The 15,877-nt window shown below is 28.7% G+C and overlaps 1 protein-coding gene across 1 annotated transcript; it reads left to right on the forward strand.

Annotated features, from left to right (window-relative positions):
- The first annotated feature begins 3,709 nt into the window (after positions 1 to 3,709).
- Positions 3,710 to 12,160, forward strand: LOC123298677 (zinc finger protein 2 homolog). Its single transcript, XM_044880773.1, has 6 exons — positions 3,710 to 3,891; positions 4,081 to 4,215; positions 6,251 to 6,646; positions 8,001 to 8,628; positions 9,312 to 9,705; positions 11,271 to 12,160. Exons 1-6 carry the CDS (start codon positions 3,757 to 3,759, stop codon positions 11,311 to 11,313), a joined length of 1,731 nt encoding a protein of 576 aa, XP_044736708.1. The 5' UTR covers positions 3,710 to 3,756; the 3' UTR covers positions 11,314 to 12,160.
- Positions 12,161 to 15,877: the final 3,717 nt, after the last annotated feature.

Below are 15,877 nucleotides of genomic sequence, written 5' to 3' on the forward strand. Positions count from 1 at the left end.
AGTTAAGTTTTTTAGCCCAAAATAATAAATAGTTAAAGCACCGCGTATGACCCTCCTGTGGCATTTGAACAAAATGAAATAATAGATCTAGTAATCCTTCTAAAAATTCAAAACTTTATGATATGGATGTCAAATTTCTAGCATGATATTCACCTGAGAAGATAAGTCAATGAAAGAGCTTCTATTTTTGAAGACGAAGCTAACGAGACACCACTCAATGAGGTTCACGAATATAAAAATTGACATCCGTCAATTTTATAAGAACCATTCCATTAAAAAAAAAAGATAATTAAATCATTGTATTATTAGTAAAAGGCCCAGTCACTATACATAGAAATTTAAGATTTTAGAAATTTATATCTGACAAGAGTACAATTTAGGTGCCTGGAAATTGACAAGTATTACTAGGGACTGATGACTGAACATACGTATGTGCATAGCAAGGGACTGACGATTTGAGTAAAAAATTGAAGAATATACACCTTAATGCTAAATAGCCCTAAAATCTATTCTTTTCTATCGAAACAGACAAACAAATTGTAATTTTGAAAAATTATCGTAATAAATAATATTATGTTACAGTAATTTTACATGATAAAATTACTTAGCTAGGACTTGACACAGTGACTGGAAAAACATGTTCACATACTAGACTTGCCGCGTAAACAATGTGAAAAAAATACTGACATCCGTATTTTTTATTTGCTTCTAACATCATTGTACAAATAAAAAAACCTGCCATTCATTCTGTGGCTCACTTATTTAGCGAGAAATTTTAAATATTGTTAGCGGCTAGGGCCTGATCTTCAAATTTATAGACAATAGATAGACTTTGAGTTTTTTAAGTAATTTTATTAAAAATTCAAATCAAATGTAGATTTCAATGAATTATTTTATGTTTATTAGTCTTATAAACGTTTGAAAGTTTTTAATATATTGGTTATTGAAATTTACGACTTCAAATACTAAAATTTGATTATTGGACACGGCTAGGGACTGACGTTTGAAACATTTAAAGAAGGATTTTATATAATTTTTATTTATTTATTTATGCAAGTCAATAAAAATAAATACTTTTATTCATCTATATATTAGCATGATTAATAATAAAATTGATTTAATTATATGGACGAAAAATTGTAAAGACATTGCTATCAATAAATAGAATCTACTTGAGAATAAACTTGAACCTTATATCTGAAGACCCGAATTTTAAGAGTTTTTGGAGGATTTTCATTTATACATTAAGAATTATCAGAATCTATTGTTTCAAAGAGTGTGACCGAAAACCATTTACCATAATGATCATGCATTATCGTTAATAACTGGTTGAATTATTTAACTTTTAACCATTGTTATTGTCTGCTAAAAATTACGACAGAACGGGACAAAATATTGTAGATTTGTATATGTTAAAAACTCTTATTTCTCTATATTCAAAATTACGTTGACACTTGTAATTACTATTTTCTTGATTCAAAATCCTTTTTGAATTTTTCTAATTTTTTTTTGTTCCTTTCTAAGAAATCAAATAAAATCCATTGTCTTTATCATGACTCACTTTCTTACAACAACAACGAAGCTTTTTTTGATATTCCAATCAAAAACATCTTTGACGACTTTGCCACCATTTTTTCTTAAAATATGGTCTATCCAATTTCATGGCATGTACATGATCCGCATTTATAAAATACAAGAACAATCCGCATTAGATAGGGGTTTATAGAACATTGTGGAGTATCGGAATACTTAATTAACATCGGGTCACATACTGAAACAACTAACTGGAGGGTCAAACTTTGAACCATTACAATTAGTAAATAGGGAAATGCAAGCCTGATACAAATTGTTTTCAAATTGATATTAAATTTTCCTGGATTATATTTTTTTAAAGGGAGCTTTTTCTTTTAAATATAAGCTATATTTTTATATAATTAATAACAATTAATATATTTAAAGAAAAAAAGCTTCTTTATCACACAATTTTAATAGTGTTAGCATTAACTTTTGTAAAAACTTTACTATTCTAATATTTGTGAATACTACTGTTAATAAAATATTGTAAATTGTTAATAATAAAATAATGTTAATGTTAATTGTAAATTGGCATTATGTGAAACATAATGCTCTGTATTTTTATTATCTATTTTATAAATAAAAAAAAGTTTGTCATTAATATCTTCATTTAATTATTCATTTTTTCACAGTCAATAGAATAATAAGAAAATTTAAATCGAGCCTGCGAAAAAAAATTGTAATCCCCTCAAATTTTGGGTTTTCAAGTTTCAGAGTATGTAAATTTAAAAAAACTTAATAGAGACTAGAGGTAAAAAGTTTATGCGTAGCTTCGAATTGTCTGTCTATGGTGCCTAATTTCAAACCAATCCGATCTGATAATACTAAGGAGGTGAAAAGGAGTTCAATTCGAAGTCTCAAAAAACTATTGGATTCTTTTTACGCCATTAATATTATCAGACCGAGCTAGTATGAAAATATGTACAACAAAACCAATAACTTGAAATTAAATACTGAACGGGGATTCTTGTCTTACAAAGTTTTGAAGAAAACCTCTGAAATTCTCAATATAGGCACTGCGTAATTTAGTTTCCAGAGGTTTGGTAGATTGGTAGTTACGAGATATAAAAAATAGTTAATGTCATAATCTGTCTTTTAACATGATAATTCAAAATTGAAAAAAATGCGGAGATCATACGCATGATCTAAACTATAAACCCTAAAACCGGAGATTTGCCTTCGTAAATATACTTTTTTTTTCTTCGAATATATATACTCTAGAAAATCATACTGTTTTAGGTTTCTTGTATAAAATAAAGTAAATTTTTATTTATAACGGCTTAATTATTTAAACTCTCCGGTTTTTTGGCCATTTTTATAAGATAAAAAATCATATAAAAATGGCCAAAAAAACCGGAGAGTTGGTAGCTATATAAGGCATTAAAAGTATCATCTAAATCTAAAATTTTGCGAAAAGTAAATCACAAAGTTTCGACGTAAAAGTAATATTTTTAAACTATAAGACATCGAAAAAAGACCAAAAAAATTTTCTTGTTGGAAATAGAGTTCGTCTGAATATTTTCGTAAAGGTACCTACGTATTTAGTTTATGCAAGATATTTAAGGAACTAACTACATGAATCAACCGTTCCCTGGTGTAAAAAAATATTTGAAAAAAGAATAAGTCTTAGGAAACTCTGGAAAAGTCTTAGAAACTTTAAAAAAGCATTAAGAACTCTGAATAACTCTGAATTAGGCTAGTCCGAAAACGTTGAAAAATTCAAAGTTCCTAGGACTTTTTCAGAATTTCTTATTCTTTCTTCAAATATTTTTTCCACCAGGGTTAAATATTATTTAAGGAATCATCTTAAAAGTTAAAACAAAAAAATGTATAATTAATTAATTTTTCTTAATATCATGCTCAAGAAAAGAAATAAATTCAACCTTAATTATTTTTTTCGTAAGTTACAAATTTGTTAGTTGCTGCGATATTAAGAGATGTGACTATAGTTAAATTAATATGGTTGTCTCAAATTTTTCGAATAAATCTGTATTTTATTCGAAAAAAAACGTTTAAAAATAATTTATTTTTTACTTTTAAATCCCGCTAATTTTTATAATTCAGCAAGTGCGCAACGACAACGTTTAGGAACGTCAAGTTCACATGACGTCATCGTACGATTGCCAGACGTACGTAAAGAAATTACTTGACGTTTGTGTCTTCTAAATTATATTTTCCAAGATGGAATTAAATCCCTTACAAGCTCCACTCCAATTAGAACGAATTTGTAGAGCTTGTTTATCTGAGAGAAGTGATATGAGACCACTTTTTGGCGCTTGTCTTGACGAAATGCTTGTATCTTTTGCAGGTATTCAAGTAAGTACCCATAAAATTATCTCACTTAATATTATGTATCTCTTTCTGATGCATTCATTTGCAGTATGTTAAAAAGAAATAAAAGCTATATTGAATTCGTGTATTAGTTTAATGATTAAAAAATCGGTACTGTTCAAAAATTAAATATATCAATACAGTGACTATCAAAATGTTTTAATGTTTTTCTAGGTTGCTGAAGGTGATGGTTTACCAAATTTAATGTGTGTTCAATGTATTTTACAATGTAGTCGAGCTTATACGTTTAAACAACTTTGTGAAAAGTCTGATAGAACTTTACGGCAGTATACTTCACCAGAATTTCAGGTAATACATTATTGATTATATTGATTCAGGATAATTAAAATCATAAAAATTGACTTAAAATTTAATAATTTAGTCCCAAGTTTGTAACGCTTAGAACAATTTATGTTGCAGACAAAATTTTTACATAGGTGTTCATAAAATCACCTAATTAGCCCACACGATAACTCAAAAAGTAAGAGTTATCGAGCTGAAATTTGTATAGCGTACTCAGGACGTAAAATGTTAGTTTGAGTTCGTAAAAGAGCAAAATAGCTCAATTGGGTCTTGGGTTCGTAAGAATCATCTTTTAAACTATTAGAGATAGAACAAAATCCAAGTAAAAAGACATAACAAAAGTTTAAATGTAAAAAATTTATCTTTATTTTCCGTCGAAAGCACAAATTAGGGAAAAAATTTGGTGTCTGTTTTCTCTAAAACTATAACAGATAGAAAGTTGAAAATTTGTAAGACGCTTCAAAAAGTATTAAGTCTTGCGATAGTTTTTGAAAAACGAAAAAATAAGTTTTCTAGAAAATACAAAAAAAATTTTAGTAAATTAGAATAAATGGCGGACGGAAGGTCACCATAAATGTGTTGGTTTTTAAACTTCTCTAATTTATTAAAAACAAGTGAAAACAAACAATTGACTGAGTTAATTGTTGAAATACCATGTATAGGCAGTGTTGATAACTCTGTCACATTTCGCAATCGATGCGCAATCGTTTGTTTTTTTTGACGTCATGTAAATAACAAAAGATATTCACTTTGATATTCCTATATTAATACATACTATAAAATTTGTACCTAATTAACGCCCTCGTGGGTAAACAGTGATGTTTACAAAAAAATGTTTCAAACAAAAGTTGTTTATTTTTTTGTAAGGAACATTTTTTACATTTAAACTTTTATTCTATCTCTAACGGTTTACAAGATGGGTACTACGGACCCATGACCCAATTGACCCATATTGCTCATTTACGAACTTGACCTCACTTTTTACGTCCTAATCACGCTGTAAAAATTTCAGCTTGATATCTCTTTTCGTTTTTGAGTAATCGTGACCACAGACGGACGGACGGACGGCCGGACGGACGGACAACCGGAAATGGATTAATTAGGTGATTTTATGAACACCTATACCAATTTTTTTTTTGTAGCATCAATATTTTTAGGCGTTACAAACTTTGGACTAAACTTATAATACTATGTATATTTCATATATACATGGTATAATAAAGCAAGTACTGATATTCAACATGTCTATATAGGATATTTCAACAACTCGCTCTGTCAGTTGTTTATTGTCACTTTTTTTTATACTAATTAAGGGTATTAGAATACAATTCCCAAAAAAGTCGAAATAAATTTTTTGAAATTTTTTAACAAGTTTTTTAATTCTAGAAAAAAACTAACCGTCAGATATTTTCAAAAAAACTAACTGAACATATTCTATATTAACAGAAGAGAGATATCTATATTAACAGAAATGCAATCAACACTTTGTACATTGTATATTGTTTGAGAAATAGTTGCGTGATACCGTATAGTTAACAATAACACATTATTTGACGACATGCTTGTACACTCATAACGTGTATATAGTCCAAAACTTGTTTACAATATTGTCAGGAGATAAACTCCTTAAATTTTAAATTGCTCTTTGTAACACAATTTTGAAAATTTTCCATCGATGCCCATGTTGCTCGATTAATTGCGGGAAGTCAAAGGTTGCAAAATACTACATTTCGCAAGTTTTCGTTTGATCTGTAGACTTATGGACAATAAATATCCTATAATAGAGTACAACTGAGGTAATTTTCGAATATATTAGAAGTACAACACTAAAATTATTGTAGAAAATTCAACTGTTTTCGAATTATTTGAAAAATATCTCATTTAGATGTATTTTAATCGTCTATTAATCGTGCAAACCCCTCCGTCAATATTTTCAACACTAGTTGTAAGGTTTGTATGAAAGTTTGGAGCTTCTAGCGAATTATTTTCGTTTTTTTTTTTTGGTAATACTCATCTTTATTTTTTTTAAATTTAATTTTAGGCACAGCTAGCAGAAACTTTACAAGAAGCTACACAACCAACCGAAGAAAATAAAGATGAGCTTGATGATCAAGTCGTGTCTTTTAGCGCCGATCAAATCACGAATGTGGTTGTTCAAATAGCAAATATTGAAAATGATGATACTCAACAATTGACCGAGGAATATGTAGAATATGAGATGCCAGTCAAACAGGAATTATATGAAATTAAATTAGAGGGTGATTTAAACCAACATAATATAACAACCGTTACAAATAATCAACAAATTGATGATAACCATTGCAACGAAGTGGTTATTTTAGAAGAAAATCATCAACCATCAAATCAAGATGTAACGAAGCAGCGGTATCAATGCAATAAATGTAATGAATCGTTTGCATTACGAGTCGATTATAAGGTAAAAATAGTATTCCATAAATTTTCCCTCTATAAAGTTACTACAAGTTGGGAAAAGCGGGATTTATCCGGAAAACTAAGAAATGTCAAAAAATCTTGAATCAAATCTTGGAAAATATCCAACAAATGGATTTTTATATATTGAATATTTATAATTTTATCTATAATTACTTTTTCCCAAATCACAATCAAAATTTTTTCGATTTTAAAGATGCGTGATTTGTAGGATATTATTAGTACCTACTCTAAAAAAGACACCAAGAAATTAAAAATTTTGCTGTCTCTGTTTTTTTAAATATTTAGGATAAATTGAAGATCCAAAAAATAACACCAAAAATCTGGTCAAAATGTAGGGCTTTATACACAATTTCTGGCCAATGGTCACAAATAAATCCGATTTTTATAATTTCTAAATCAAAATTACAATATTCAGAATTTTATCAAATTCCAAAACAAAAATTTTTTTTATTTTTTCAAAAAGTACACTTTAAAAAAAAATTACTTAAAAAATCGAAAAAAAATGATAAAAGACAAAAATCTAGCTCATTTATGATGATTGGAGCTCGGAACATAGTAGAATACAATTAGTTCGCGGGGCAGCACCCTTTTGTTAAATGATCAATACATATTACTTATTATTGTTGTTCACATTTAATCATGCACACAATATTTACATCATGGTCTGTTCGACTAATTTTGATATATAATATGTTACATACATTCGTAAACTAATTATTGACAAATACTTGTCTAGTAATTTTTAATTAAAGAGAGAATTGAAAAAAATACACTCGAACCAGGACTCGAACCCGGACTTCTTGGATTCATGTCAAGCGCCCTACCAATTAGGCTATTCGAGTTCTAGACACGAATGCAATTTTTTCAACTCAATGAATTTTTACTTTGTTTATCCACTTATTTATTATTATTACTTATTATTGTTGTTCACATTTAATCATGCACACAATATTTACATCATGGTCTGTTCGACTAATTTTGATATATAATATGTTACATACATTCGTAAACTAATTATTGACAAAATACATACTTGAAACTTCGTTCTGATGAGTCTACCAAATTTTCTCTCTACGACATGTTCGAGGTAGTATACAAGCTCATTGGTGCAGTATTTTTAAAAGGAAGACAAATTTCAAGCATGTATTAATCATTTACCAAAAAGGATGCTGACCAGCTGGCTAAATTACAAAATTTTCTCAAAAGTGGTTAGGGCTAGAAAAATTTCTATCGAAATTGGAAATATGTAGACAATGATCGATTTTATAGAAAAATCATAAAAAATTAACTTTATTTGATGTGTAACATAAATGTGTAAATTAATGTTATATTTGTAGGTTCATATGATGTCCCATCCAAAAGAATTAGATTATGTTTGCGAGGTATGTAACAAAGCATTTCCCGAAGCACGCATTTTGAAACGTCATTTAAAAATTCACATGGAAAATAAACCGCACAAATGTGATAAATGTAACATGTCATTCGCTGAAAGTTCCAATTTAAGTAAGCATAAAAAGAAACACACCGGTGAACTGCGTAACATAAAAGGAAAGCCACATTTGTGTTCAGTTTGTGGGCGTGCATTCAAATGGGCGTCAAGTTTATCCAAACATATGAAATACCATACAGGACATAAATTATTAAGTTGTAAACATTGTGCCAAACAATATGTAGAAGCGAGAAGTTTACGAATACATTTACGTTCGCACACTGGAGAACGGCCTTTTGTTTGTACAATTTGTCAGAAAGGTTTTACACAGTTGTGTAACTTGGAGAAACATGTTCGTATTCATACTGGAGAAAAACCGTATTTATGTAATATTTGCGGGAAAGGTTTTACACAATCGGGATATGTGGCAATTCATATGCGTACGCATACTGGGGAAAAACCTTACAAGTGTTTGATTTGTGGGCGTGCTTTTGCTGGATCGAATACCTTAGCAATACATGTTCGTACACATACAGGTAAACAAATATTTTTTATGTTTCATTTAAAATGTATTCATCGTGGATCTACAATAGAAAATCCCAAAATTTTTCCACTTGAAATATCCTGTATATAAACAGACAATTATGCCACAAAAGCTAATCATTCTTTTTTTATCAATTATCCGCCTGGATTTTTGAAAAAAGTATATAATACTTTTTAAAGTACTATAAAAAACATTGAAAATGAAAAACGTTTCAAGTCATTTGCACGAAAATTAACGGAATTACATCGAAAAGAAAGTTGCTCGTACCGTTTTTTTTTATTTTTTATTCATCACGAAAACAAATGTACCTACCACGGGAGATAAAATTAATGCTTGGCGCTTTACTATTTATTTAATTTTAGTACTGACAACCTGCTCAAAAAGTTTTTGCGATTTCGTACATATAATTTTTGAAATATTACAATTAAAATGCAAAAAAAATTTCGAAAAAAAAAAAAAAAAAATGTTTTTATCGTTAAATAACTAAATAAATAATAAATTTACAACAAAAAAATTTGTTTTTGAGTTTTTCCAAATTTCTAGTCAATTATTGTTTTTGTAGTTATATCTCTAGTTTGACTTAAAATATTTATTTTTGATACCTTTAATTACGTTTTACTTTAATGGATTTCAAGTTATATTATTAATTCTTAATATAATGTTTTTTTTTCGTAGGTGAAAGACCTTTCCGTTGTAACATATGTGGTAAATCATTCAGTCGTCATGAATCATTAAACATCCATACTAGATCGCACACAGGACATAAACCACATGTATGCGGTGTTTGTCATAAAGCATTTGCATCATCAGGTCATCTAAATGGTCATATGCGTAGCCATACTGGTGACAAACCACATGAGTGTGTTGCATGTGGTAAACGATTTGCTGGTTCTAGTAGTTTAAAAGTACATATGCGTACACATTCTGGTGAAAAACCATATGAATGTAGATTTTGTGGTAAAAGTTTTGCACAATCTGGTGCGTTAACGACACATGTCTATACTCATACAACAATTAAAGGGAGATTTAATAAGTCGGATACAACGGAGGAATTACCCACTATAACTTTGTAAGTTAACAATTTTTTTTATAAAATATATTACCGAAGTTCTATTGACGAACTCTGATCTAACAAGAATGTGGCGTCTCAAACGTTCATTTTAAACATTTGCATTTGAAACTTGTGTCCAACTTGAAATCAACCAGTCTACAATCCACAAGTTCATTTTTAACTGTGCACGAGAAGTGGATTTGTAAATCTAAATGAAAATGTAATTCGTTTATGTCATTCTTAAAAGTATATACTATTTGAATAATATAGATACTGTTTGTTATAAACAATATTAAAAAGAAGACCAGTATAAAGTGAAATAAAAAATAGAAAAGTGTTCAACGAGGGTTTTTCAAGGGGATAATTAGGAGAAAAATAGTAGTTTTTAAGAAAAAATTAATTTGAAAAGAACGGAGTGTAGGAAATTATTATAAAAAATCGGAAAGGTGCGAAAGAGAAAATAGAAAGAAGTAGCATTTTAATAAAACATAAAAATAGGTGGTATTAATGCTAAAAAAAATGAGACCAGCTAACGTTATCCGTTCGAAACTTTTCGAAAAAACAGGGTTTTATCCTGTTTTTGCCATTTCTTTTCTGTGATTGCATGACTCGCAGATAATTCGTACGGGGTTCAAATTGTAGCTTTCAATGATATCTTTTTGTACATTTTCATCGCTAAATAATATACGGTTTCCACACAATTTGCGAAAATGAAAAAAAGGGTGCTTCGGAAAAGCCGTGCGTAATCGATGTTACGACAATTAAATAAAGTATTTTCTTATTTAAGAGTTTCCCTATATCTCTGCATAATTATTAATCTCGTAGATGCATGTTGGAACTGTGAAAATGAACTATAGTCAAAAGTGTGTAAAATGAACTATAGTCAAACTACAGTTCACAAACTATAGTGTATAGCCACAATTTTTCTGCTAATTATCCCGTTGAAAAACCGGATGGGCTAGTTTTTTTAAACAGGAAACTTTTCAGCCTGTACTATTTTATTCTAGCCTTCAAAATAAAAACATCAATATATTATTCAAATAGTCCTATACTTTTAAGACTGCCATAAACAAATTATATTTTTATATTTAATCGTTTTTTTAATTAATCTTTAAACTTTAGATGAAAATCATTAAAATCCAAATTGGCGAAAACGATTCGGAAACACACGATGTTACACGAAGGTTGGTTTGACGTCATTTAAACTTGATAATAATGATATATTAATACGACTGTTGACACTGTTTTATTGTCATTGCTTGTCGGATTGGCATCACAGATCACGTGTGCGGTTGAGCCAAAAAAAATCGTTTTAAATTATTTCAAATATTGTGACTTTTTTACAATTATTTTCATAGTGTTTTTATTCTTAAAAATGCGTAATTTCGAGTTACAGGCTCTACTCAACCTATATTTTCATAAAAAATTATCAAAAAGCATTTCTGTCTTTCATGAAAAAGGTCTATTGTCTTTAGCTTTTCAACTAATTTCGTCCAGTTCTGAAACAGTCCATCATCTTTACCAAACACCATATTTTTGGTTTAAATAAGCGAAAATGTAAAACAATTTCATTGTAATTTCAGGCCAGGTGAAAATGTTCAAGTACCAACGATATCCAGTATATAAACTAAATTCTAAGGCGTTTACGTAATACCTATGGGCATTGAATATGATAATATACAGTGTGTTCCATTCAAAAATAGACAAATAAAATCATGATTTAAAAAAAAATCTGACAAAAATATTTATAATATTAAACGAGCGCGTAAAAACTGAGCAATACAAATTTCAAAAGAAAATTTCGACAATCAATCTTTACTTTGAAAGGTTAGAGTTCAGAAAATACAAGTTTGGGCGTGAATTGGAATCAGAATATATTCCAAGAGCTGGTGAGACGTTTAGAGCACGGATATTACCCATCTAGTTATAAAGTTTAAAAGTATCGTCTATAATAGTTGTATAGGTAATGATAATTATTCTCGCTGGCATTCATAATTGGGACAAGTACTGTGCAAGGTAAAAGTAAGGTGAAATATAAGTGGTGGGACACCGAACCAGACCATAACAATGATATTGTTTAAGATATTAACAAAAATATTTTTGACCCACACTAAAATTTTAATTGCGTGACAAGTATATTTTTTAAATAATAATTCCAAAAAACCAAATCGTTTCGTTGGCGCAATGATTTGCCACACACTGTAAAACATATACCTTGAAATAGAGTGAGACCGAAATCGGGAAAAATGAATATGAGAGAGATATTTTATTGGCATAGAGCATTCATGTGCTTTGATTGGTAATATGTATACTCTTAAGTCGAAATAAACGCAAAAGTTATACCATTCTAGGTGTTATTACTATAACATTAAGTGTGAAACACATATAATGTTATAGCTATAACACGTGTATTTTTTGTGGCGCTTAGTGTACTACCGTATATCTTTATTTATTTATGTAGTATGCCAATAAACCGTACATGTTTTTATGCCAATAAACTATCTCAACTATCTCTCATATTTATTCTTTCCTGATTGTATTTTATAGGATATATTTTAGCGTGTCTAGCAGTTTATTCCACTACCGAAACGATCTGGTTTTTGGAATAATTATTTAAGAGATACACTTGCCACGCTAATAAAATTAGCGTGGATCAAAAATATATTTTATTACTAATTTCAACAATATAATTGGGCTGTATTACGCTTAATTTTTGTTATTTCACACTACAACAATATTTTTCAACACATATATTTTACCATATTTTTATCTTGCGCAAAGTACTTGTTCCACCTGTAACGGAGAATATCAGCGATACTAATCATCCCCTATAAAACTATCATAGACGATACTTTTAAGTAGATAGGTCAAATCTGTGCGCTTAATGTGTCACCAGCTCTAGGACTAATTTCAAATTAATTATCAGAGTTCATTAATTTTCAAAATTTTTTTAATTATTGATAAAGTAACATATTATGACATTGTTATCGAATAATAGATTTAAAAATTTAAGATAGTTTATGCATGATATATAGATATAGTCTGCACAGTGATGTTATATCGTTATAATTTGTAGTTTGTTATTATAAACTCTCTTCTGTGTGCATGTACATATACTGCGTTCGCTATGTGCTTGTACAAATATTGTACTCGTGTAATAACAAGCTTAAATCAACACTTATATTATTATTTTATTCTTATACAAGAAATAAGTCAATTTTACTCACCTCCGTGAAAGTTTTCAGATATATACAAATTGTCTTGGCAAACAATTATTATGATTTTTAAATGGGACACTCTGTATAATCGAAGCCAAATATCGAACATTTTTTAATATTTTTATATATTAATTTAGGAAATTAATACAAATTGTAATATATAGCAATAAATTTGTTAAGTTTTAAAAGAGTTTTCAACTTGTTATTTACCCTTGTTTCCTTAAAATAAAATTTTAGATGGCTGATTTTGTCATTTAGGCTTTTGGGTGTATAGTTGTTAAATAACGTTTAATATTGCAAGGGAAAAAAACTAATAATATTAAAAATATTCAAAAAACAATCGTGTAGTTCACTATTTTTAAGTTTGTTTGATTTTTTGTTTAGTAGATGCCTTTAAATCTTTTTGAATATAAAAGTTACAGAAGATGAATCTGCCGAGGACAGTACTTCTTCATTATCTGGTAGGGAAACATTCAGAGTGACAGCATATCTAGTAAGTATAGAGACTTGTGGTTAACTTCAAAAAAAGCGAGAATTGTACAGCAATTTTTAAAGTAAATTTTCGTTTCTAAGCAATTTGATCAATTTGAACACTGGTGTAATTCAAAATAAAGCAAGTATTATAAAAAGTATCAAAGATTATAAATGAGAACTCGAGGATATTTTTAATTAATATAAATAGGTATTTCGACTAACGTGTAATCATCATTCATCAGTATGAATTAGTTAATCATAATTACACTTATAGTGTATGTTACTGGAATGTATCCATCTACATAACTGCCTCGAACAACAATCCGATTTTACAGGTTCTAAGAAATAAAGAACCGAAAAAGGTAATTTAGATACATTTTGACACTAGCGCCAAATTATTAATTACAAATTAGCGCTAATTTTTGAAACTTCCCACGGGCGCAAAATGTTTTAAGACTTTACAAGTAATATAAATAATTAAAGAGTATTTGTTTTTGTATTATACATAAATACGTAAATAGTATAGAGCTGCAAAGTCGCCGCGGCCGCCCAAACAGTTGATCGCAGTAGAATAAGACCAGACAAGATAGGTGCGTATAGCTGTCTTCGTCTCTCGTATACGTGCTATAACCATAATAGTATCCAAAATCTAGCCGCTATACCGCGATTGAAAATCTCGGCAGGCACATTGATCTTAAATGATCAGATTGCATGCTTATTTATTGTTGAGCTTTATTTAGTAAAACTAAGCTTTTTTTGAATTTTTTGAAAATGGTTTAACACGCCGAAACATGCCATACATTATTATTATCAAAATAAAAGAAGGTACGACAAAATCAGACCAAATCCTATGAAAATTTTTTTCATACAATTGGGATCAAAAGTGACAAAAAATGTTCTTAAACCTTTTTCTCTAAATCCTCCAGTTTTCGAGTAAAAAATTCGTAAAGTTTAAAAAACGCGCTTTTTACGATTTTTATCTCCCAAAAGTCTATGGAAAAAATCAGATTTTTAATATGTATAAAATTTTTATTTGTAGTGTAAAGCTCGCTCAATAACATATCGCAAAATTTTTTGGCTTAATTACATTTTAGGTGCTTGAATGTTAACTGTTAAGAGATCGCGTGAAAAACAACCCAACAATAACGATTTTTATACCAACGACTTATTTATCTAACAAAATTTTTTTTTTTTTAATAACTTTTACAACTAAATAGTATTTGCTTAAAAAAACTTTTTTCTAGGATAATTGATAGATAAATTTTGTAATTAACATTAACTTAATAATTGTAATTTATATAATGACTTATTTGTCCTTCATTAGAAATATTTAATTTTTTTTATCTATAAAAAATATTGAAAAAAAACTATATCAGTGACACGTTTAGTAAGTGATATAAAAATGATTTTATTGTGAACAAATCTTGTAGAAATATCATGCACTTAAGTTCATGCGATTCTCATCTATAAATTTTTAAGCTGAAATGCATTTATCTCATACAAATTTCAATGTCAAAAGATCAGGAACAGTGGTCGGTACATTTTATTGGTCCCATTAATATAGGGTCTCTTCACCACTTTTTATTTCATTTGGGGAAAATCGTATAGGTAAAGGTACAGTATTGGGAAAATTTGATAAAATTTTGATCGTTTGCCAATATTTAATATTTTTCTGTGTAAACAAGTTAAACTTTGTAAAATTTATGATTATGTTATGTTTATAAAAATGTTACGTAAAATTAATATTACAATTCACGTATAATACCTATATGATATGTACTCTGTTTGTATACGTAAAATAATAAAAAAACAAACAAAAAATATAAATAAAAATATTCATTCAAATATTGAATTAAGTTAAATAGTATGTAGCTATTTGACCAGAAATTCAAAATATGTTATACTATATAACATATTTTAGATTATTCAACACAAATGTTTAGGTTATGTAACCCACGTGTCTCAAATTTTGTGAGCAAAAGCATGAAGGTTATAAAGAAAGAAATCACATCCGTCGATTCTATAATCATTATATTTGCACTTTAGCTAACGAAAATCACAAATTTGCATTGTAAATAAAAGTTATTTCTCGTACCTAACAATGAATCAATTGATTAAATTAATTAAAATTGTTTATTAATTACCAAAATTTGAAGTTATATTATTCATTATTAAAGCACCTTGAAATCTCTGATCTACAAGTTGGCTGTTGGCCATGCCTCTAATGTGGTCGAGTTAGCACAGGTCTGCGTGTTTTTAGCCTTTTAGTTCACCCTGTGATCAACGAATTTATTAATGCAAAAACACTGGTAAAATACGGTATTTTTTTAAACAAATGCTTTAATTTGGTTTTTTTGTTGGTGTTCAAGGAGCATTTTTATGAAGGGTCACTGAAGTGCATATTTTCCTATTTCTACGATATATAGGTTAGAATAGCTGAGAAAAGGCGTTAACTGTCTAGATTATTCAACACAAATGTTTAGGTCGATTCTATAATC

The sequence above is a fragment of the Chrysoperla carnea genome, chromosome 1, assembly GCF_905475395.1.
Source record: "Chrysoperla carnea chromosome 1, inChrCarn1.1, whole genome shotgun sequence".
NCBI classification, from domain to species: Eukaryota; Metazoa; Arthropoda; class Insecta; order Neuroptera; family Chrysopidae; genus Chrysoperla; species Chrysoperla carnea.